This window comes from Panthera uncia, chromosome E1 (assembly GCF_023721935.1).
Source record: "Panthera uncia isolate 11264 chromosome E1, Puncia_PCG_1.0, whole genome shotgun sequence".
NCBI classification, from domain to species: Eukaryota; Metazoa; Chordata; class Mammalia; order Carnivora; family Felidae; genus Panthera; species Panthera uncia.
The window spans coordinates 56,956,757-56,977,823 of record NC_064814.1 but is presented as its reverse complement, the minus strand read 5'-3'; the positions used below and the strand labels follow the sequence as shown (position 1 = coordinate 56,977,823).

Genomic DNA, 21,067 nt, shown 5'->3' with positions numbered 1-21,067 from the left:
ACTCCCTGCAGTTTTCACACTCTCACTCCCACGCAGCTGCCCCTCGGGTGGGTCACGCCTCGGCCCCGCCCCCCTCCCTTCCCGGAGCCGGTTCCACGTGCCTTCAGTGCCCCTCTGGCTGCCTACACGGCGCCCCCTTCCCCAGCCTCCTTCCAAAGTGTGACCCCACCCCCTCTCCTGCCCTCTGGTCCCTGCGGGTGATGCGTCTTCCCTTCCCGCCCCGCCTGTCCGCTCAGAGACCCGCACCTGCTCACACGCCACAAGGACCACACCGTGTCTATGTTGGCACCAGCGTTTATTTCCCAGGGAGGGGCTTGTGGGCCTAGGTCTGTCCCATGGTGTCTTGTGGGGTCTCAGAGCCTCCAGCTTCTCACTTGGCCTTCGGGTTACGGAACTTGCGTCCGGCAAAGACGGCCTTGTTCCCAAGGGCCTCCTCGATCCTAGAAGGCAGGTGAAGTCAGGGCTGTGCCTTCCTGCCCAACGGCCCTCGGCTCCCCTTGTCCAGGCCCCCTGCGCCCACTGCACCCCCATACCTCATGAGCTGGTTGTACTTGGCCAGGCGCTCTGAGCGGCAGGGGGCACCAGTCTTGATCTGAGGAAGAAAAGGGAATTTGGAGGACCGTGTGAGGCTAGAGAAGCCAGATCCGGCCTGGCCCGGAGGGAGCTTCCCGTGGTGGCGGTCCAACCCAGGGATGGGAACCCAGGGCCCCCAGGAAACTTGGGTCAGACGTTTGGGAGTCGTGAGTACCTGTCCCGTGCAGAGCCCCACCACGAGGTCAGCGATGAACGTGTCCTCGGTCTCCCCGGAGCGGTGGCTCACCATCACCCCCCAGCCGTTGGACTGGGCCAGTTTGCAGCTGGGCAGAGAGCATGCTCGATAAGGCCAACTGACCGGGGCCCCAGAGGGAAAGCCAAGGGCCGGTGGGGCTTCTCCCTTCCATTTGGGGGAGGAGGCCCTTCGCAGGGAGGGGAATGACTAAGTTCTTGGGGAAGGAGCAGAGAAGGGGCGACTCTAGATTCCGAGTCTGGGCCCTGGACGTGCTGGTGGGAAGGAAGGCAGGATCTAGGAGGGAGGAGTGGGGGCAGGACACGGCGGGGTCACCTGGGCAGCGCTCCGGGGTCAGGAGGGTGGGGACGGGGCGGGAACCAGGGAAGGCGGACGTGGCTGGCCAAGCAGAGCTGGGGCGGAGGGAGGCTGCGGCCCCCCGGGGCCAGGAGGCACTCACGCCTGGATGGACTCGGTCACGGAGCCAATCTGGTTGACCTTCAGCAGCAGGCAGTTGCAGGCCTTCTTCTCAACAGCCTGGGCAATCCTCTTGGGGTTGGTGACCGTGAGGTCATCCCCCACGATCTGGATGTTAACCCCCGAGAGGAATGAGGTCCAGGTGGCCCAGTCATCCTGGTCAAAGGGGTCCTCGATGGAGACCACTGGAAGGGGATGGGAGAAGAACCGGGGTGAAGGTCAGAAGAGTTGGGATGGGGATTTCGACGGGGCTCAGGACAGCCAGGGGCTTGGGCAGGAGCCACAGGACGCGTGGGGGTCTCACCAGGATAGTTCTTGATGAAATTCTTGTACAGCTCCCCCAGCTTCTCCCCAGTGATGTGCCGCGCGGGGTCATCGGGAGACTTGAAGTCGAGATCATACTTCCCGTTGCGGTAGAACTCAGACGCCGCCACGTCCATGCCTATCACCACCTTGTCGGGGTAGCCAGCTGCCTGGATGGCCGTCTTCAGCAGCTCCAGGGCTGGGGGAGGGGCAAGAGGGTGCCTGAGGCTCCAGGGCGCCCTGTCTCTGCGGCCCCCTCCACTGTGGGGACGCAGGGTCCTGCCCCTCAGAGCTCACACCGACCTTCATTATTCTCCAGGATGTTGGGTGCGAAGCCGCCCTCGTCGCCCACGTTGGTGGCATCCTTCCCGTACTTGGCCTTGATGACCCCCTTGAGGTGGTGGTAGACCTCGGCGCCAATGCGCATGGCCTCCTTGAAGGAGCTGGCTCCCACGGGCAGGATCATGAACTCCTGCATGGCCAGCTTGTTCCCGGCGTGGGAGCCCCCGTTGATCACATTGAAGGCCTGGGAGGGGGAGGAGGAGGGGGAGCTCAGACCCGGGCCAGGGGCTGGGAGGGATCTAGAAGGAATGGGGAGGGTCCAGGTGGAATCCTGGCTCTCCTGGTCACCAGCTGAGTGCTCTAGGGGGGAGTACTTTCGCTCCTCAAGGTCTCTTTCCTTGTTGCGGTAAGACAGGGATACCACCTGCTTACCTGCAGGACCTCGCACTGAAAATCACAGAAGCGGAACGCAGCGTTCTCAGCGTGCGGCCGCTTTGGGCCGGGTAGTGACGCTGACGTGGTGGTTACCACAGCCGGTGCTCCCCGTGTTCTGTGAGCTCAGTTCGTGCTCACGGCAGCCCTATCAACTAGGCACTGTGATCATCCCCATTTCACAGATGGGGAGACCGAGGCAGAGAGCGGTGACACACTCTCGCCTGAGACCACACAGCCGGTGAACAGGCAGGAACCTAGCGGCTCGTCTCCAGAGCTGCCCCGTTAATTAACGATAAGTGGCAACGTTATTAGCGAGATAAAATTCAAAGGGTTTCCAGCAACAGGAAATTGGGTTTAATAAGGATCGGGGGAGACAGAAAGAAATGCCGAGATCCTCGCCACGAAGAAGCACTTGATCTGCTCCGGGGGCCTGGGCTGGGACTAGACGCTGGCGCTCTCGCTGAGTCTGGCACTGGAATGCGAAGGCACAGGGTTGTGCCAAGGGAAGGCAGCAGAGGCTTAAGGGAAGGCTTGGATTGTGGGAAAGAGGGAGGGGCTGGGCCGCGGCTGGAGACGTTCCACCGCAGGAAACCGTTTCTTTGGAGCTGGGTCTGGAAGGTAGCCTTTCCAGGGGCAGCTGGTGCCCCCCTCCCTGGGCGGGGCGGCTCAGCCACTGTGGCATCCGGCGAGGGCAGCTGCACTCACAGGCACGGGGAGGACCAAGTCCGGGTTCCCGGCGAGGTCTGCGATGTGCCGGTAGAGCGGGACCCCCTTCTCGGCCGCGCCGGCCTTGCACACAGCCAGCGATATGCCCAGGATGGCATTGGCCCCAAACTTGGCTAGAGGAGGCAGGCACAAAGAGACAGTGAGAGCTTCTCCCCCAGCGTCTGGCGTCGCCCCAGGAAGAATCTGGAACCCCACACCACTGGGCATCAAGAGCTCGTTAACAGATCTCTCCCCAGCCGCCCAAGGTGCTCTGGGAGCCCCCACCCCAGGGCAATGTGTCAGCCTCACAGCCGTGTCCACGGCCCGCCGGGCCCGGCAGAGGGTAGGCGTCAGGAAATGCCTGTGCGGTGAATAAAGATCCATCCAGCCACGATGTGCCCCGAAATGTGGGACACAGAGATCACCTAACCGGACCTCAGTTCTGGGGTCTCTCCCATCTCCCCACATCCCTTCCCTCCCCCTGGAGCTTCACTCACACTTATTTTCAGTCCCATCCAGCTCGATCATAAATTTGTCAACTTTTTCTTGATCCACAACGCTTAGTTTCTGGAAGGAGAGGTCAGAGAGGGGAGAACACAGGTCACATGCGGGAGGCAGTGTGGGCATTTAGGGTGGACAGGACAGGACGGCTGGCCAACCAGGGCCCCTCACACCTCCCAAGCAGGGGTGGCTTAGGGAGAGGCAGCTGGGGGGGGGGGGTGTGCGCGGTGGGAAGCAGGCGCCCTCTTGCCTTTTCCAGCAGAGCGGGGCCTAGGGTCTTGTTGATGTGTTCCACGGCCTTCAGGACCCCTAGACAGGCCGGAGGAGGGGGTTCAGATCTCCGATGCCAGCAGGCCTCTTCCTGAGGGTTCCAGTGCCCTAGCCCCCTCACCCCCACCCCCACCCCAAGGGCGTTGCGCACCCAGTCCTGAAACCACCGCCCATAACAGGCGCCTCCAGCCATGGGCCGCCCTCACCTTTCCCCAGGTAGCGGGATTTGTCCCCGTCTCTCAGTTCCAGGGCTTCATAGATGCCCGTAGAAGCTCCGCTGGGCACAGCTGCTCGGAATCGACCTGGGCGGGTTGAATGGGAAGGTCACACGGGGTCCCAGCCGCACCCAAGGGGCCGAGGCGTCCTCTCTGAGCCCAGGGGCAGGGGGCAGTGCAGGGGGAGGTTCCCGCTTCTCTGGGAGACAAGGCCTGGGAAGAAGTCCTGGGGGAGGGGATCCCACAGAAAGGAGAGGATGTGGAGCGGGACCGGGGAGGGGTGGGGTGGGGTGGGCAGAGCCCGCTGAGGCCTGTGTTACCCTTGGCTGTGTGCAGGTCCACCTCTACGGTGGGGTTGCCCCTGGAGTCCAGGATTTCCCGGGCAAAGATTTTCTGCATGGCCATGGCTGCAGGACAGGAGGTGTAACTTAGTGTGGACAGTTGATCTCCCTTAAGGAGCCCGAAATCCCTTGCCCTTTAAGAGTCTTCCCCACCCCAAGAAGGCAGGTGCTGGAGCTAAAAATACCCCACAAAAAGGTCACAGAGGAAGAGGCTGGCGCAGCCCCCTCCCCCACTCAGGGCAGCTCCTATTCCACCGCCAACCTGGTAATCCAGGGGCCCCTCCTAGAACTGCTTGGATTGTAGGCAGCCTGGACCCCCGTCCCCGCAAAGCTGCACTGAGGCCTGCTCCCTCAGCCTTCTGCTCGAGCGCTGCGCTCTCCCTGGCCCCGCTGGCCCTCAGACCCTCTTCTGCTGTTCTGGTTCGCATCTTCCCGCACCTCCAAAATCCGCGGGGACCCCAAATTCCCCACCTGGCCCCAACTCCCCCTCCCCTTTGCAATCCACCTCCACCTGCCTCTCTTCACAGCCTTCAGGGTGTCGTCAGTCCCTGGTCCTGGGCACCCCCAACCTGCGCGCTCCAACCCTTCCAATCAAAGCTTTCTCCAGCACGGGGTGGGGAGGGGGGGGTCCCAGGAGGAAGACACGCCTGACACAGCCCCCCCTTTCTCAAACCAGCACCCCCCTCCCCCTTCACTACCCCCCCATCGTCTGGGACTGCAAGATTCGCCAGACCTGAGATGTCTCCGCTGGGGGTCTGGGGTGAGCTCCGAGTCTGGATGGCAGCTGGGACAGTGTCAGCTCACCCCCTCTCAGGCCGGGCATTTATCCCCGAGCCACCCTGTGCCCCGGCCAGCCCCGCCCCTCTCTCCCTCTTCGTCCTCCCCCCTCCGCACCGGGCTGCCAGCCAAGTGCCCACTACAGCCTAAATCAGAAGGCCCTGGGCACCTGCCCCCTTCCCAAAGGTCAATGACGACCCCTCCTTCCTCTGTATCCCTCAACACAAACCCCTACTTTGAATTCCAGCCCCGGGGAGGGGCTTGGGAGGGCCTTCAGATCGGGGGTCTCCCCCTCCCCGGGATTACCGTACCATTTTGCAAAGGTTAAAGAGGAACCAGTGCCCTTTAGCAAAGGCCAAGGGTAACCTGAGCCCTGCAGGGCTGGGGAGGGGGCCTGGAAAGAGGGGCTGCAGGATTGACATCCACACATGCTCAGCTCACTTGGCAGGCGCCCGGTCGCCTCTGCCGTCGGTCGAAGAAGGGGCCGGGGGCGTGGGCAAGCTTTGAGGTGTAAACCCCCCACTCGGAAGGCGAGAGAGTCTCACCTCTCAGGGTCCTCATCGCGGCCTCTCTCGGCCGCACCCCACCCTCCCCGCTCCGGGCGGGCGAGGGGGGTGGGGGAGGGGGCGGGGAGACGAATTTAGACGGGCCCCCAAGAGTTGGCGCGGCTCCCTACTGATAGCGCTGGGACAGCACTTGTCGCCCAGCGTGGAGACTGGCAGACGGGGAGCCTCTCTCCCGGCCGACCTCGGGCGCTTCGGGGCGCGGCCCCGGCCCGCCAGTGAATGATGTTAACCGGGAGTGCACAAAATGAATGGCGGGAGGACGGGTGGCCCCTGCGGGGAGGTGGGTGTCTGCCGGGGCGCGCACCCGCCCCTCCCCCCACCCCCGGCCGCGCCCTCCCGGGATTTTTCCGGCCCGGGGTCGGGGGTGCGGCGGGGCAGAGGTCGGGAGCCGGCGGGCGGGGAGCGCCGCCACGTGCCCGAGCGCCGGCCCCGCCCGAGCGTCCCGGTGACTCAGCCGCGCGGCTGTCGAGGAACGGGCTCAGGGGGCGTCGGTGCCGGGAGCTCGGGGCGGCCGCGCGGGGTCGCGCGCCCCAGGCCCGGGAGGACCAGCGGGACGCCCCTCCCCCAGCACCGGAAGCGGCCCAGCCCCTCGGCTCCCGGCGCGCGCGGGGCTGCCCCACCTGAGGCGCCGCGGGGCCCTGCCCACCGCTCCGCGCCCGGCGCCGGGCGCGCTCGCCGCGCTCAAGTTCTCAGCCGAAGTTTTACCGAAAAGAAGGAAAAAACCCAAGGGGCCCAAACGGGAAGGGACTTTCCCCTGACTGAAAAAGTTGCAAAGCGTGAGGCCTCTTGGTATTCTTCCGCTCTGAAAAGTAGTCCCGCCCCTCCGTCCCGCGCGCGATGACCTCGGCGGCGCCGGGTCGAGGGGCGCGGCCGGGGGCGCGAAGTACTCGGCCGGGGAGCCCGGGGAGTGGGGGTGAGGCCTGGGACCGGAGCTGACCCCGCGGAGGGTCACCCCCGGGAGCTCGGCTTGTGCCACTCGGGCTGATGCTAGAGACACGGGTGTCCCCGCGGGGATGCCTTCAGCTCCGAAAACGGCCTGGGTATTTGTCACATCCCTCTTGGCTCCCGCGCGCCTTAGCTGCCTATAGCCGAGCGGAGCAGCGGCGCCGCCGCCCCCTCCGGTCGGCGGGAGACGCGTCCCCGGCCCGCCCGCCTCCGCGGGGGGTCCCGCCGCCCGCTTCCCCGCGCGCCCGCGCAGCCGGCCGCTGGCTCCAACCGCCCCGCGCCCTCCCGCCCGGCCCGGCCCGGCCCGGCCCCGCGCAGGCGCGGGCGCACGCGCCGCCGCCGCCGCTCCTGCCCTCCGGCGGAGGTGGGGGAAGGGGGAGCCGTTCCGTTTAACCCTGAGCGCCCCGCACCCTCTTCGTTGCGCCCAATTCGCAGCTCGCCAATTCCTCCTTTCACTTTCCTTCCTCCCTCGGGCTCACTCCCTTCCCCGACACCAAAGTCCGACTTATATTCCAGGCGAAGTGGAGCGAGCCCGGACCCTAACCTTCCCCTGCCACCGCCCACCGCCCCCCCCCCCCCCCCTTTTACATAGCTTTCCCCCCCACTCTGCAAATTTTGCAATAGGGGGGGGGGTTTTTAAAATTGCATTTGCAAAGTTCGGTCTCTGGGCAGGCGAGAGGGGGAGGGAGGGAACGGGGAGCAGGCCCCGCCCCTGCCGCCCTTTGCAAATAAAAAGCTGGGGGGGGGGGGGGGAGGAGCAGGAAGTGGCGGTGCGAGGGCTGCTGCACAGCTAGCAGAGCCGCGGTCCGGACGGCAGCGCGTGCCCCGAGCTCTCCACCTCCCCCCGCCCGCCAGCCCGAGGCCCCCGAGCCCAGCCCGCGGCCCCAGCAGCAGCGCCCAGAGCAGCCCCAGCAGCAGCGCCATGGCCGGGTGGAACGCCTACATCGACAACCTCATGGCGGACGGGACCTGTCAGGATGCGGCCATCGTGGGCTACAAGGACTCGCCCTCCGTCTGGGCCGCCGTCCCCGGGAAAACCTTCGTCAACATCACGGTAGTGCGACGCCCGCGCGCCCCGGGGCACCGGCCGGCCCGGACCCGGAGGGAGGGACTGGGGTGGGGGCGGGCGCGGTCCGGGGAGGACGGCGCAGGGCCGCCACCGGGTCCTGGCCCCGGACACGGCGCGGATGGCGGTTGCACGTGAGCGGGCCCTCCGCTGCCCCCCGAGCCCTACGCCCCGGGGCGGCGGCGCCCGTGCCTCCCGCCGCCCCGCTCCCCGCGACGGGGCGTTACATCCGGGGCACAGGGCGGGGAGGGGCGCGCCGCCCGGTGCCGAGGCCCACTTCCGCCTCGTCTAGGGCGGGGCGGGCTCCGCCGGGGCCGGGGACCGGCCAGGCGCCTGGGGACCCCCGGCCCCGCTTCCGGCGGCCGGCTCTCGCCCCGCCACCTTTGTTCCTCCCGCCGCGGGAGGGAGCCCCGGGCGCGTGGCCTGGGTCGCACGCCGGTCCCCGGGGCTCCCCGCCCTCCCGGCTCCGTTAGAGAGGGCGAGGCCGCCACACGCCCCCCCCCCCCCCACGGGTCGGCACGCCGTGCCCCGCATTCCTGGGAGGCCCGTCCCGGAAGTCCCCTCGCCCTCCCTTCCCGCCATCCGGCGGGGCCCGGAGCGGGGGAACTTTGTGGGAAGTTGTAGGGCAGCGTGAGCTGAGGAATGAGGGATGACTCCTGCTGTCCCCATCACCACCTCCCCTGTCCACACTGCCCGGAAGTGGGGAGGGGGAGCGGAAGTTCGGGAGGGGGGGGAAGGGGATTTCCGGGCGGGAGGGGACCGGATGTGGGGGTTTGGGGGGTTAGGGGGAGGGGGGAGAAAGGTTCCCTGGGGTAGTGGACCCGAGGGCTGGGTTTGCGGGTGTAGCCCTGGGCCCCCTTCAGAAGTTTTCCAACTTTCCCGGAAGGCCCCCAGGGCTCTGCTTCCTCATCTTGGGGCACAGATACCTGGACCTACCCTAAGTCACTTGGAGACCCAGGCGTCCGGGCCCCTAACAACTCCTGCAGAACCTTTGACCAAATAAGGGCAAAGTTGCTTCTCCTGCTTCGCCCGCCCCCTCCCTTCCCCTCTGAGCTTCTGCTTTTCCTGAAGGAGAGTTCTGTGCATCCAAAGGCTCCCCATTCCATTCCACTCCACTCCTTTCCCTGGATTTTGGCCCCCTTTATTTCCTGGATTTGCTTTCCCTATTAAATGAGATCGAGATTTCCAGAGGAATATGTAGTCCCTTCCTAGGACCATTTTCTGGGTTTGAGGATCATGATCTTTTTGTGCACGAACTTTGAACAGCCCTTTTAAGGGTTTTTCAAATTTCTTAGATGTGCACAAAGCAGGTAACCTGTCCTCCTCGCTTCCCCCTAGAAGTCGGGGGCAGGTGGGTCCTTGGAGAAGAGGGTGGGAACCTCGGTGTACTAACTTTGATGGGCGCTTCGTTCCCCTTCCAGCCAGCTGAGGTTGGTGTCCTGGTTGGCAAAGACCGGTCAAGTTTTTTCGTGAACGGGCTGACACTTGGGGGCCAGAAATGCTCTGTTATCCGGGACTCGCTGCTGCAGGACGGGGAATTTACCATGGATCTCCGTACCAAGAGCACCGGGGGAGCTCCCACCTTCAACATCACTGTCACCATGACTGCCAAGAGTGAGTTTCTCTTCATCTCTCCTGCTCCAAGATCCCCAGTGCACCTCCCGGTAGTCTTCTGGGTTCTTTTTCTGTGTGGTTCCCCCCAGTACAAAGGGATCCTAACAGCCTGCTGGATGCTGGGACGCCGGATACTTCCTCCGGTTGTGTCTCGGTTCCTCATCTTGTAATATAAAGAGTGGAACTGTGTTACCTCTTCAGTTCCTTCCTGCCCTGAGACTTTCAGAGGAAAAACTCCGTTTTCTTGGAAGAGGTAGACTGGTGGTCAGAAGTTGGCACTTAAACTGGGTCTTTTGAATTCTTTTGTTAAAACCTGGAGGCGGCAGGCCCAACCCTGGTTATTTGTAGCCTGAACCAGAGTCCGCGGTATGCAGGCTTTTGGCCCCTAAATTTTAGCTTGTTCCTCTCCAGCTTTAAGCTTGATTTCCCCCTCCTGAAAAGCCCTATTGTTTCAGGGTGACTGACAGCCTGCCTGTGTGTAAGGGGGGGGGGGGGGGGAAAGAGGAGGTTGGGTTACAGCCCCCAGGGCTGGACAGCTGCTGAACAGCTGGCCGGGGGTGGAATCGGGACACCTGGGTCCTAGCCTCCTTTCTCTTTCCTCCAGCGCTAGTCCTGCTGATGGGCAAAGAAGGTGTCCACGGCGGGATGATCAACAAGAAATGTTATGAAATGGCCTCCCACCTGCGGCGTTCCCAGTACTGACCTCGTCCACCCCTCCCCCCCCCCACCCCCCACCCCCCACTGCTTTTGCACCCCTCTCCTTCCCATACACACACGTACACCATTTTTATTTTTTGGGCCATTACCCCACACCCCTTGTTGCTGCCAAAACCACATGGGCTGGGGGCTGGGGCTGGATGGACAGACACCTCCCCCTCCCCGTACCCCTCCTGTGTGTGGTTGGAAAACTTTTTTGATTTTTGGGTTTTTTTTTTTTTCTGAATAAAAAAGATTCTACTAACCAGGTGCTGTGTGGTTTGGCCTGGGTGTCAGGATGGACCGTCCCCATGACCTGCCTCCTTTATTTTGGCTTTGGGTTAGAAGGGGGTTGAGGGCATTACAACCCCCTTTATCTCGGCTTTGGGTTAGAAGGGGGTTGAGTCTAGAAATTTGAGCTTCCTTGCGCCTGGGCCAGGCCTGAGCACCTGCCTCTAGCCTACCTGGGCCCAGGTGGCCCAGCCCTTCCACAGTGGCACTTCCTAGCTGGACTGGGAGATAATGGAAAAGAGCCAGTCCGTCCCAGAGAATGGGTCCAGGCCTGCGGGCAAGGCAGGGCCAGTTGAGTCATCCTAGTGTGGGTGGGGCTCCCCCTCTCTGAGTCACAGTAAACGCCTGCTGGGGCTGTCCCCATGGCTACAGGTTATTCTCCAGGCACTCCCCTGCCCCTTTATGGCAAAAAAGGGGCAATTACCCCCAAGGATAAGGAGTTCACCTATGTGAGAATGAGCTCACTCTTCCTCCGTTCACAAAAACTTTTATTAACCCCGAAAATGAAGACCCAGTCCCTCTACACCCTCAACCCCTTCAAAAGGATGGGGTTGGGCAAGGGAGAAACCTGGGGTGGAAATGTCCCCTGTCCCTCAATCCGGGAAACCGGAGGGAGGAAAAGGGGCTGTGCAAATAGGTCTGTGGGGGGGGGGGGGGGGGCAAGGGGATTATTAGACCAGCACAGCCGCTGAAGAGGAGGGAGTGGGCAGGGGATCTGCTGGAGATCCAGGGAAGGCCAGAGGGGTTGGAGCCAGGGAGCCAAAGGAGGTGGGAGGTGTGGGGCTGGAGCCCAGAAGTGGGGTCCGTTCCGAGACAGGCTGGTCCTCTGGCTCCCCTTCTTCATCACCCTCTGGCCCCTGAGTTTCGTCCTCCTGTTCCTCGTCCCCTGGACCCCGATGGACAGGCTGCTTGCAGATGGGGCAGGTCTTCCGGGTCTGGGTGAGCCAGGGGTCCACACAGCGGCTGTGGTAGGCTGCAAGAGGCGGGGGGGGGGGGGGGGGGGGGGGGGGGGGCACCGCGCCTGTGGGGAGGCCTGGGGGCCCGGGCACAGGGAGTGGAGGCCTCACCATGAGCACAGGGGAGCACCCTCAGCCTGTCCCCATCCTCATACTCGTCCAGGCAGATGGCACAGACGTCATACTGGTCTCCTGCAGGGAGGAAGGGAGTCCTCCTGCTGAGCCACCCTGAGCCAGAAAAAGAGCTGAGAAAGGGCAGGGTGAGGCCACAGGAGGGCACGAGGAATCGGGTTCGAAGGGAGGAGCAAAGAGAAGCAGAGGTAAGAAGGGAAGTGGGTTTCTTAGGGGGAGGAGCGGAGTGGGGGGCAGGGCTCTGACTACAACCTTATATGGGCACTGGCGGCTCCAGGACCCAGAGACCCAGCCCCCCTCACCTGTGTCTTCCTCGGCCCAGTTCCTCCCCACTCCTGCCGCGTCTCTGCTCTCTCCACCTCCCCTACAGGCAAGGTCGGTCCCCCATTCGTCCCCCAACTCTTCCACTTGATCACCCGTGCCTTCCACCGCCTGCCCTATTCCCGTCCTGTCCTCACCGGCCGTGTGGATAGGGCGAAGGAAGGGTGGCATCTCTGCCCCTGGTCTCCTGAGCTCAAACTCCTTTGGAACCATCTGGGAGAAAGGCCCCGTCTCCCCCTTGTGCCCCTCACCCTTCTGATAGTCATGCGTGGGAATCTGTTTCAGCTGCTCTTTGGTCAGTCGATTCCGCTGGAGCCGTTTCCGGTGCTGGACACAACGGACTATCTGGGGGGGGGGGGGGGGGGGGCGGACGGATCCACTTTAGGGAGCAAGACTGGGCCAACCCAGCACAAACCACCGCCACCTCCCGACCTAGATCCCGTCTGGCTTAGAGGCCTCCAGCCCTCCCACCGCACTCCCCGGGGCTACTCACCATCACTGCTCCCATGGCCAAAACCAGCAGCCCCACGATCCCTGTAAAAGGGATGAGGTAGTAGCCCAAAGGGAAGCTGTTGTCTGGGACCAGCAGCACCCGAGCCCTGAGAAAGGAAGACCGGTATCAGAGGAGCGGGAAAGACAAGGAAGAGGCACAGGGTGGTGCTGGGTGAGGCCCACAGACGGGGAAGGCGTGAGAAGAAAGTCCAGAGGCAGCGGATGAAGGGCCCCGGGGCCTGGCCTCCAGGGTGGCGTGGAAAGACGGGGGCAGCGGGAAGGAGGGCACGTCCTACCCCTTCTCGTAGACGAAGAGGGTGCGCAGGTACTCGGAGCTCCTCTCCCCGATAAACACAGACGGGATCCAGATCTGCTGCTGGATTTCCTCTGCAGGGATCAGTGCGTCACCCCGGGGACCCGGTCCTCCCCTCGCATGCCCTGCTAACACTGCTAACGCGGTGGCCCTTTCGCTCCATCCCGCCCAAAGGACTGACTCGTTTTCTCCAAGCTCTCAGCGCCCCCGCCATCTCAGCCTCAGCCCGGCCGTCCACACCCCCGACCTCACCGCTGTTCCACACCATGTTCAGAAGCTCGTTGGAGTTCACGTTGTGCACCACAGCTGCACCGTACCCCGCCTTCTGAGCATTGAGGACCTAGGGAGACAAGGCACGGGATGGGGTGTAAGGGACCGTCGCGGCCCTCGCCTCCCTCCACTCCCGGCGCCTTTGGTCACCCTCCGCTTCCCAGCCCCCCACTCCACATTCAGCAACCTTGAGGTCAAAGTTGCAGTCGAATCTTCGAAGCAGTGCAATAAAGACTGACCCGTTGACCGGGGCTGGGGGCGGTGGGGCAATGGGGCTGCAGGCATTGGCCGGGTGAGCCTCCACAAGGAAGCCCTGGGGAAGGGAAGCAAACAGCAGTTGGATTTCACCTGCTTGGGGTCCGCTCCCCACAAGGGCCCACCAAGCACACTGGCTCCCCCGTGCTGCACATACTCTGCCCCTCGCTTTTCGTTTGTGGGGTGGGGGCGCCGCGCCCGAGTCAGGTACATCAAACAGCATCTCGTGACCAGACCTCCCACCACCTCTCTCCCTGCACCGGATGGGCTTACGCCCCACACTCTGCGCTGATTCAAACCCTGCCACCTTCCAGGCTCCCACATTATAAAGCAATTCTCCACTCATCCACGTCCCTTTCTCTCAAGCTCCACTTCACATCTCCTTCTGCAGCACAAACTCCTACAGAACATACTCCCCTCTGTTAAAAAAAAAAAAAATCCCCAAATCGAATCACTTGTGCTGGGCCCCACATCGCCAAACTTGACACCTGACTGAATTACAATTTCAAGCCTCCCCACGAGAATGGAATCTTAACCGGTCGATCTGGAATCACTTGGTCAGAACGACTGAGGTCCTCTGTGGGATGGACCCCTGCCCTCCCTTTAAGAAAAGTATCCTGCCACAATCACCTTTACTGCTAGCCTAACTTACTTGTTCTGCCTCTTCTTCTTGCCTATAAAAAAGCCTTTTGTTTTTGTACACCTCTTCTGAGTCCCGTCTGCTAGGTAGGATGCCGTCCAATTTAGCCAAACTGTTATCTAAAGCAGTCAGACCCTTTAAAAGTCCCACACTTAGACTTTGTTTTTCTGCTTTCAATTATTCAACTACCCATCTTACAAACGACTGGCCCAAAGAAATTCTTGCCGCACGGCAGCCTTCGTGAAATACCCCAAAACTCCTTATCTAACTTCATTCTCACAATAACCTTGGGAAAACATCTCTTACCCCATTTTACAGCGAAACAAACCAAAGGTGCAGAGACATACAACGACTTCGCCCAACCTCATAAAACCTACAAGTGGCCCCGAAGACGCTACTGATAAGCACCACTTCGCCCCGCCTCTTATCTATCTCCGTGTCCATCACAGGGCTCAGAGTTCCAGGAGCCGACTTGGTCTTCTCCCTCCAGATTCTGAATTCCACGCTAGATGTGCTCCTGCACTGAGCTCTTAACCTGCCTCCTCTCCCACCTCCAGCTTCACGCAAGGGCAAGGCTCCTCCACCCCCACCCAGAAGAGAGGATGCAGGGAAACAGACAAAAGGGAAGGAAGTCACCTGAAGTCCCTCTTGGCTCAGGGCAGCCCCAAAGAGCGCTGGCAGGTCTGCAAAGTCCATGCTGGCATTGTGGTCCGAAGTCTGCGCACGAAAGAGTCCACGTTGCCCCTGAGCCTGCAGCCCCGCCCCCCAGTACCCTTCCCCCGCCAGCCCCCGGACTCACCGCTCGAATGAGCCCGCGGGTGGGGGTCGCTCCCCAGAGCACGGCAGCCACAACCACAGGAAGCGGGAAGGCCGCGGGGTGCATGGCAGCGGGAGGGGAGCGGCAGGAGAGGCCGCGTCCCGGTAGCAGGAGCGGCAGCGGAGGTGCGCGCCCTCTCCGCCTCTCCTTCAGGATCCCAGGGGTCCAACCGCCCCCAGGCCCCGCTTCCCAGCTACATGGGGGCGCGGGGAAGGAACCCCGGGTCCGGGAGTGGGGCAGCCAACCCGTTCGGTGAGGGCGGGGAAGGAGGCACTAAACGTATCCTACTCGGGTACAGGGACAAGCTCGGGAAGGGAGACCAAGGCAAACATAGGTGACAGAAAAACTTCTGGGTGGGGGCGCTCGAGGAGGCGGGACTTCCGGACAGGTGGGCTGTCTTCCCAGCTGCTGGAGCAGGGCTTCCGGGAAAGAAGTCAGGCCGCCTCCAGCACTGGGTGCTCGGGAGGAAGGACTTCCGGTCCTAAAAGGCCGTCGAAAGAAAGGTTAGAGGTGGAGGGAGTGCCTCTGCAGATGCAGGGAGCATCGAAACCCCAGAAAACCTAATCGCTTCCCCTTCAATGCCCGGGATTTTGGAGCTGCCCGCTTTACAAACCTCTCCACTCCGGCCGCCGCGGCGGCTGCGGTGCCTTCAGGTCTCGCGAGAGTCCTCACCACACCTTCCCTTCCACGAGCTGTGTGCTTGCCGTGTCTATCGCGAGAGACACTTCCTCCCTCCCCCCCTCCCCCAAATCTGGCTCCCCGAGGTCACTTTGTCTCGCGAGATCTCCTGACTTTTCCCGCGAGTCCAATTCGGTGAAAACTGCGTCTCAGCGATGGCTTCCTAAACCAGCCACACCCCTTCCCGCACCCAGCCTCGAAGCCCCGCCTTCGGCCCCGCCCTCCTCCCTGTCTCCTTTGCGCCGCGCGCCTGCGCCTGCGCCTGCGCCGGCTTCCAGCTGGAGCTGGACCCGAGAGCCGGAGGGGCGTGCGCGCGCGCCCTCGGCCCTGTTGCGCGCGCGGTGTCACCTTGGGCGCGAGTGGGGCCGCGCGCGCGCGCAGGACCCGGAGCTGGGGGCCATTGAGTGGCGATGGCGGCGACGGCGAGTCCCGGGGCCGGCGGGATGGATGGAAAGCCCCGCACCTCCCCCAAGTCCGTCAAGTTCCTGTTTGGGGGCCTGGCCGGGTAAGCTCTGGCCCCAGGGATGGGACGGGAGGAGGAAGGGACGGGTGCAAGGAACCGGGCCCGGTTCATCTTTGGGTCTGTTGCGGCGAACGGAGCCGGCTCGGGGTCAGCGCGGCCCCCGGCGTATTGTGAGGTCCTTGATGGGCCGTCAGGCCCTCTTCACCCACTGCAGGACCCCTGCTGGTCTGCGTACTGGGTCATTGCTCGGCTTTCCCGGGTTGTGTGGGGTTCCAGGTCATTGCATGGCTCCTGTCGCGCTACATGAAGTCCCAGGTCATGAATGCCCACCTCCTTTCCCCCGGGGTCGTACTGCTTCCAGTTCCAGGTCACCACTTGACCCCCTTGGAACTGCACGGAGCACTTTCATTGCACGGTCCTCGTTGGATCCCTGGACTTTTCAGATCTATTGTTCTCGGTCCGAGTAGAAGCTTACGCACATACCCACTAGTCTCCTGAACGCTTAGTTAATCACGTGAAAGGCTTTGCACTTTGTGATCCCTTGTTGCCAGGTTCCAGTGGGCATTGGTAGGTCCGAGACACGTGGCCCTTGACTCTGCCTCTGCCTTCCTCCAGGATGGGAGCCACAGTTTTTGTGCAACCGCTGGATCTGGTGAAGAACCGGATGCAGCTGAGCGGGGAAGGAGCCAAGACACGAGAGTACAAAACCAGCTTCCATGCCCTCACCAGCATCCTGAGGGCAGAAGGGCTGCGGGGCATTTACACCGGGTACTGGGGCCACAGGAGAGGGGGCAGGGTATGGGCTGGCAGCTCCTGGCCCTTGGCCTGATGCACTGACTCCTTCGCTCCCCAGGCTGTCAGCTGGCCTGCTGCGCCAGGCCACCTACACCACCACCCGCCTTGGCATCTACACGGTGCTGTTTGAGCGCCTCACTGGGGCCGACGGTACACCCCCTGGCTTTCTGCTGAAGGCCCTGATTGGCATGACGGCCGGTGCAACTGGTGCCTTTGTGGGAACACCAGCTGAAGTGGCTCTCATCCGCATGACCGCCGACGGCCGGTGAGTTCCAGGTCAGGCGGCACCCTAGCTCCATTTCCTGGAATCTAAAGTCAGAGGACTGGTTTCTTATCGTTGGTCTGGAGCTGAGCATTGATGTGTTCTGGCCTCCCTTTCTTTGCTCCTGTGGGGCGGGGGGGGGGGGGGGTTCTATCCTGAGCTCGACCCCTTCCTGTCTTCCCACCAGGCTTCCGCCTGACCAGCGCCGGGGCTACAAAAACGTGTTTAATGCCCTGATTCGAATCGCCCGGGAGGAGGGCGTACCCACACTGTGGAGGGTGAGTGAAGGGGCCGGAGGCTGGGGTGGGGGGGTGGGGGTCACGTCCCCGCCATTTCTGACACACACCGCCCCTTCCTCTCCACAGGGCTGCATCCCTACCATGGCTCGTGCTGTCGTGGTCAACGCGGCCCAGCTCGCCTCCTACTCCCAGTCCAAGCAGTTCTTACTGGACTCAGGTGAGACCCAGAGCCGGGCTCTTGGCCCCTGGCCTGGCCTGGGCCAGCTCTGAGCTGACTGGCACCCCACTCTGCCTCCCCCAGGCTACTTCTCCGACAACATCCTGTGCCATTTCTGCGCCAGCATGATCAGTGGCTTGGTCACCACTGCCGCCTCCATGCCCGTGGACATCGCCAAGACCCGGTGAGCGTGCAGGCCCGGTCCCGGAGGGGGATAGGAGGGCCCGCTTTATGTCTCTCAAGCCCCTGCTTCCTCCTCTCCAGGATCCAGAACATGAGAATGATTGACGGGAAGCCAGAATACAAGAACGGGCTGGTGAGGAAGCTGGGCTGGGGCTCAGGCTGGAGGGTGGTGACGGCGGTGGGGAAGAGGGACGCAGCCCTAGAAGCCAGGCCTTAACCCTGCCTGCCTGCCCGTTTAGGACGTGCTGGTGAAGGTTGTCCGCTACGAGGGCTTCTTCAGCCTGTGGAAGGGTTTCACGCCCTACTACGCCCGCCTGGGCCCCCACACCGTCCTCACCTTCATCTTCTTGGAGCAGATGAACAAGGCCTACAAGCGTCTCTTTCTCAGTGGCTGAGGCAGGCAAGGGGCCCGGAGCCGGTGTGCCAGGGCTCCCCTCACCCGCTGCCCCCACAGTCAGTGTGCCCCCGGGGGCCTGGACTCCGCTGCCCTGGGCCCCTGTATTTATTTTTCCTCCACGGTCTGGTCCTCTCCTTTGCGGTAAAGGACTTTGGTCTGTCCTACCCCTGCGTCACCTCGCCCTCCCTGTCCCGATCCTCGTGACATCTCTGCCCCTGGCTGTGCCTCAGAGGGAGCTGGGAAACTCCCTGAGGATTTCCGGTCTCCTCTTGGGTGTTAGTTTCAGGGCGTGTAGGACAGCAGAGGACCCGCCTTCTCAGTGGGTAAACCAAGGCAGAGCTGAGGGGACAGGAGACGGCAGAAGCCGTTGGGACGGTCACAAGGTCTGCAGTGGGAGGATGTGACCCTCCACCTCACTGAGGACGTGATCAATAAATTGGATTGATGACACCACCCCCAGATCTGGATAGTTGTGAGGGGGGCGGAGGGGAGGAAGCCGGACGGACGAGGGGAGGTCCCTGGGAAACAAAAACCGGAGTTTCTAAGCAAAGTTGTTAAAAGAAGGGGCAAACGCCGCCATGCAAAACAGCGTTGTCGTCACAGCAGGTAAGGAAAATGAAAGCGCGGGTCCTGCCAGCCACTGGAGTCAGTCCGAGGATGTCAGAATCACCTCATGTGATTCCTAGGAAAAGCTTCCGGGCTCCCCTGGCTCTTACTGCAGCCCAAAGAGGAGGGAACGAGGAGTCAGTGGGGAAGGCTGACCTGTGGGAAGAGGGTGATTGAAAGAACTCAGCGTGGAGCTGGGGCCCCCAAAGCCTGGAGGCTTGAGGAGATGGGGTGTGTTAGCTAGAATCCTGATCTGAGCCCTACCTTGCGGAGAGTGACTACTCTCCCCGTTTTCTTTAGAAGAAAGATTCCCAGACGGGGCCTCAAGGAGCCTAAAAACATCCTGGGGCATAAAAGGGCACTGGAAGGTCAACTGGAAGGAAGGCTGGGCAGCCTGAGGCCCCGAAGGCTCCTGAGCCAGGCTGGGGGACAGGCAGGCAGCAGGTGGGAACCGTCTCCTTGGCAGAGCCTCGTCCGGAGAAGAGGTGGGGCTCGGCGGTCTGGCGCCCCCGCCGGGCCCTCCCAGTTCTGCCTCTCGCCTTACCCTCTCCGGGCACCTGCTGGCCTGGCCGTGGCGGCCACTCTGAGACACTGGGAGCCTGGAGCTTGTCCTTAGGAGGTTCCAAGTCCAGCGGGGAGGATGGCCCGCGAGCAGGCGGTAAAGGGAGGAGAGCAGCAGACCGTCGCGGGGCAACGCAGGTAGAGCTGGTGAACAGCGGGGCATCTGGCCCAGCCTGGGAGAGAGGCCTGTGCTAGCGGTGCTCGGGCTGGATGGGGCAGCGCTCCTGGCCGGCAGGAGAGCAGAGGCTCAGAGGGAGAATGCTGCAGAGCCGGTGATCTGGAGGTCTGCAACAGCTGGAACACAGGTGGCGAGGCGCCTGTTGCAAGAGGTTGGCTGGGTCGGCGCATAGAAGCCCTTGACGGCCAAGCTCAAGATTGATGTATCCAGGGGGGCATTCCAGGCAGGAGAGGAGCGCGGTCAGGTTTTCAAGCTGGCGCCATCTGGAGAAGGGGGTCTGGAGCCAGAAAGGCTCAGCTTGCACTCCCATTGTCCAGGCTGCAAGCCCTGGCTTGGGCTGGCGACCCCAGAGGAGAGAAAGCCCGGCTCGGCGCGCTGGGGAAAGGGCAGAGTCGAGAGAAGCAGGGGGGAAGTGGGTTCCGTTTGCCTGTGTTCTAGCTTAGGAGTGGGAGGCTTCACTGAGACCACTCGGTACAACCCACTAAGGAGGGCACATCACCAGCCCCACTCCCATGTGCTTCGGACCTGAGCAGAGCAGGAGGCCCCGCCTTGGCTCCTCGGAGGCCCCAGGCACGGGGGCAGCTCCAGGGAAACTTAGGTTTTGAGCTGACACCAGTGCTCGCGGTGTTGAGGGGCTGCCCCCCTGGAGGAGGCAGGGGGCATGGGTTGCCAGGCTGTTGGGTGAGGAGTGATCCAACTAGGGTGGGGGCAGTGGGGCCTCAGACGGGCCACCGTTTTCCTCTCCAGAGGAAAGCAACTTTTCTTCGTGAAGCTTTTTTTTTTTTTTTTTTTTTTTTTAAACACAAATACCTTACAGTGGTAGAAAACTTAGGAAATGCTAAGCGGAGGAAAAGAAAATAAAACCACTGTGTTTATGCTACCCAGGGGTCATCAGGGCTCACGTTTGTTTTTTTTAATGTTTATATTTTGACAGACAGAGACAGAGCGTGAACAGGGGAGGGGCAGAGAGAGGGGGAGACACAGAATCTGAAGCAGGCTCCAGGCTCCGAGCTGTCAGCACAGAGCCCGACGCGGGGCTCAAACTCACGAACCGCGATATCGTGAGCTGAGTGTTAACCAATTGAGCCACCCAGGCGCCCGGGCTCCCATCTCGATACGTCTCTTTCCAGGTCTTTTCAGTACACACGTGTGAGAGTGCTGATTGGTGCATCTCCTTTTTCCTGAAGCGTCCCCAAGGTGATGGCAATAGCCTAGTGGTCTGGGACCCTCCCCCGCCGCAGCGTGGGGAGCCTTGTTCTATGAGCTCCTGGCTCCCGCATCTCACCACCCCCGCGTCTTTGCCAAGGTTGTGCCCGTGCTATGGAGAAGAGGCTTCGGATAAAGGAAAAGTAATTACTACCCCCACCCCCCCCCAAGCTAGATCCCGACAGGAAAGCCGTCACATCACAGCCTCTCAAGGTCCCCACATCCCCCCCAGCCTCAGAGGCTGTGGCCAGAGTACCTAATGCCCACCGTGCCCAGCAGGTCCTGACCACGACCCAGACTCAGGGCTGAGGGCCGCCGTCCTGCCACCAGAGGCCCCACGCGGCCGTTAGCCCGCACCCACAGGAAGAGGCTGGAGCGGAAAGTGGGCAGTGAGCCTGCAAGGAAAAGGAGCCAGGCGCGGGGCACGGGCACTTGCTTCCCCCTCTGCAGCTCCAGATGCGTGGTGTATGTGGCTGTGGCCGGGGCCTGTGGCGTCACACGGCGGTCCCGGGCCAGTAGCAGGATAAGGACCGCGGAAGCAAACAGAAGCCAGAGGAGACCCAAAACGTAGAAGCCCAGGGGAAGGAGGCAGCACGTGTCCCGGCCGAGGGAAGGGTCATTTCTGGGGCTGCGTGCATTCTCTCGAGCCACCCCCTGAGCCTCTGGGAGGGTAGTTGTGGCACGTGGCCGGGTAGTAAGGAATGAGGTGACTTTGGGGCTGGTTAAGAATGTGGTTATTTCAGAGGTGGTTGGGGTGGTGGGGGTCGTGGGGGGCGTCATGGTGGGGGTCGTGGGGGGCTCCGGGGTGGGGGAGGTCGTGGGGGGGGGGGGGGGGG

General features: G+C 62.5%; 5 protein-coding genes across 9 annotated transcripts in view; 2 read left to right on the top strand and 3 right to left on the bottom strand.

Moving 5' to 3' along the window:
• Positions 1-278: 278 nt before the first annotated feature.
• ENO3 (enolase 3) lies at positions 279-5,135 on the bottom strand. Its single transcript, XM_049637167.1, has 12 exons — positions 5,029-5,135; positions 4,275-4,361; positions 3,946-4,041; positions 3,720-3,778; positions 3,466-3,535; positions 2,969-3,102; positions 1,850-2,072; positions 1,548-1,745; positions 1,227-1,428; positions 749-857; positions 534-592; positions 279-440 (listed from the first exon to the last, which is right to left on the bottom strand). The coding sequence occupies exons 2-12, from the start codon at positions 4,357-4,359 to the stop codon at positions 371-373; spliced, it is 1,305 nt and encodes a 434-aa protein (XP_049493124.1). The 5' UTR covers positions 4,360-4,361; positions 5,029-5,135; the 3' UTR covers positions 279-370.
• Positions 5,136-7,331: 2,196 nt separating this feature from the next.
• On the top strand, positions 7,332-10,063 carry PFN1 (profilin 1). The gene is made up of 3 exons (XM_049637176.1): positions 7,332-7,637; positions 9,071-9,263; positions 9,868-10,063. The coding sequence occupies exons 1-3, from the start codon at positions 7,506-7,508 to the stop codon at positions 9,963-9,965; spliced, it is 423 nt and encodes a 140-aa protein (XP_049493133.1). The 5' UTR covers positions 7,332-7,505; the 3' UTR covers positions 9,966-10,063.
• Positions 10,064-10,721: 658 nt separating this feature from the next.
• Positions 10,722-15,255, bottom strand: RNF167 (ring finger protein 167). 5 transcript variants are annotated; one of them, XM_049637168.1, is made up of 10 exons: positions 15,060-15,255; positions 14,429-14,927; positions 14,266-14,346; positions 12,922-13,047; positions 12,717-12,804; positions 12,448-12,538; positions 12,153-12,258; positions 11,911-12,004; positions 11,318-11,434; positions 10,722-11,223 (listed from the first exon to the last, which is right to left on the bottom strand). In XM_049637168.1, the coding sequence occupies exons 2-10, from the start codon at positions 14,510-14,512 to the stop codon at positions 10,922-10,924; spliced, it is 1,089 nt and encodes a 362-aa protein (XP_049493125.1). In that variant the 5' UTR covers positions 14,513-14,927; positions 15,060-15,255; the 3' UTR covers positions 10,722-10,921. The 5 variants fall into 5 exon arrangements, with proteins under 5 accessions (XP_049493125.1, XP_049493126.1, XP_049493127.1 ...); XM_049637169.1 differs by having other exon boundaries at positions 11,318-11,398; positions 15,060-15,250; XM_049637170.1 differs by lacking the exon at positions 11,318-11,434 and having other exon boundaries at positions 15,060-15,251.
• A 112-nt stretch (positions 15,256-15,367) lies between these two features.
• Positions 15,368-18,133, top strand: SLC25A11 (solute carrier family 25 member 11). Its single transcript, XM_049637173.1, has 8 exons — positions 15,368-15,629; positions 16,203-16,355; positions 16,441-16,647; positions 16,832-16,922; positions 17,010-17,100; positions 17,185-17,284; positions 17,365-17,416; positions 17,523-18,133. The coding sequence occupies exons 1-8, from the start codon at positions 15,535-15,537 to the stop codon at positions 17,676-17,678; spliced, it is 945 nt and encodes a 314-aa protein (XP_049493130.1). The 5' UTR covers positions 15,368-15,534; the 3' UTR covers positions 17,679-18,133.
• Positions 18,134-20,242: 2,109 nt separating this feature from the next.
• GP1BA (glycoprotein Ib platelet subunit alpha) overlaps positions 20,243-21,067 on the bottom strand; it is a 2,715-nt gene continuing 1,890 nt past the window's right edge. Inside the window, exon 3 of the mRNA XM_049635371.1 lies at positions 20,243-21,029. Within this exon, the coding sequence (XP_049491328.1) occupies positions 20,466-21,029 (564 nt within the window). The 3' untranslated portion in view covers positions 20,243-20,465. The remainder of the gene's footprint in view (positions 21,030-21,067) is intronic.

What these genes read in the sequence shown, in the direction of transcription:
- ENO3 (XM_049637167.1), bottom strand. Translation starts at nt 4,359, where the DNA reads ATGGCCATGCAGAAAATCTTTGCCCGGGAAATCCTGGACTCCAGGGGC. An exon ending in ACTTGGTCCTCCCCGTGCCT is followed by an intron (nt 2,073 to 2,968) that starts GTGAGTGCAGCT and finishes TCCCCCTCCCAG; the next exon opens with GCCTTCAATGTGATCAACGG. An exon ending in CATCCTGGAGAATAATGAAG is followed by an intron (nt 1,746 to 1,849) that starts GTCGGTGTGAGC and finishes CCCCTCCCCCAG; the next exon opens with CCCTGGAGCTGCTGAAGACG.
- PFN1 (XM_049637176.1), top strand. Translation starts at nt 7,506, where the DNA reads ATGGCCGGGTGGAACGCCTACATCGACAACCTCATGGCGGACGGGACC. An exon ending in AAACCTTCGTCAACATCACG is followed by an intron (nt 7,638 to 9,070) that starts GTAGTGCGACGC and finishes TTCCCCTTCCAG; the next exon opens with CCAGCTGAGGTTGGTGTCCT. An exon ending in TGTCACCATGACTGCCAAGA is followed by an intron (nt 9,264 to 9,867) that starts GTGAGTTTCTCT and finishes TCTTTCCTCCAG; the next exon opens with CGCTAGTCCTGCTGATGGGC.
- RNF167 (XM_049637168.1), bottom strand. Translation starts at nt 14,512, where the DNA reads ATGCACCCCGCGGCCTTCCCGCTTCCTGTGGTTGTGGCTGCCGTGCTC. An exon ending in TGAGCCAAGAGGGACTTCAG is followed by an intron (nt 13,048 to 14,265) that starts GTGACTTCCTTC and finishes TCCCTTCCCCAG; the next exon opens with GGCTTCCTTGTGGAGGCTCA. An exon ending in TGGCCATGGGAGCAGTGATG is followed by an intron (nt 12,005 to 12,152) that starts GTGAGTAGCCCC and finishes CCCCCCCCCCAG; the next exon opens with ATAGTCCGTTGTGTCCAGCA.
- SLC25A11 (XM_049637173.1), top strand. Translation starts at nt 15,535, where the DNA reads ATGGCGGCGACGGCGAGTCCCGGGGCCGGCGGGATGGATGGAAAGCCC. An exon ending in GCAGTTCTTACTGGACTCAG is followed by an intron (nt 17,101 to 17,184) that starts GTGAGACCCAGA and finishes TGCCTCCCCCAG; the next exon opens with GCTACTTCTCCGACAACATC. An exon ending in CAGAATACAAGAACGGGCTG is followed by an intron (nt 17,417 to 17,522) that starts GTGAGGAAGCTG and finishes CTGCCCGTTTAG; the next exon opens with GACGTGCTGGTGAAGGTTGT.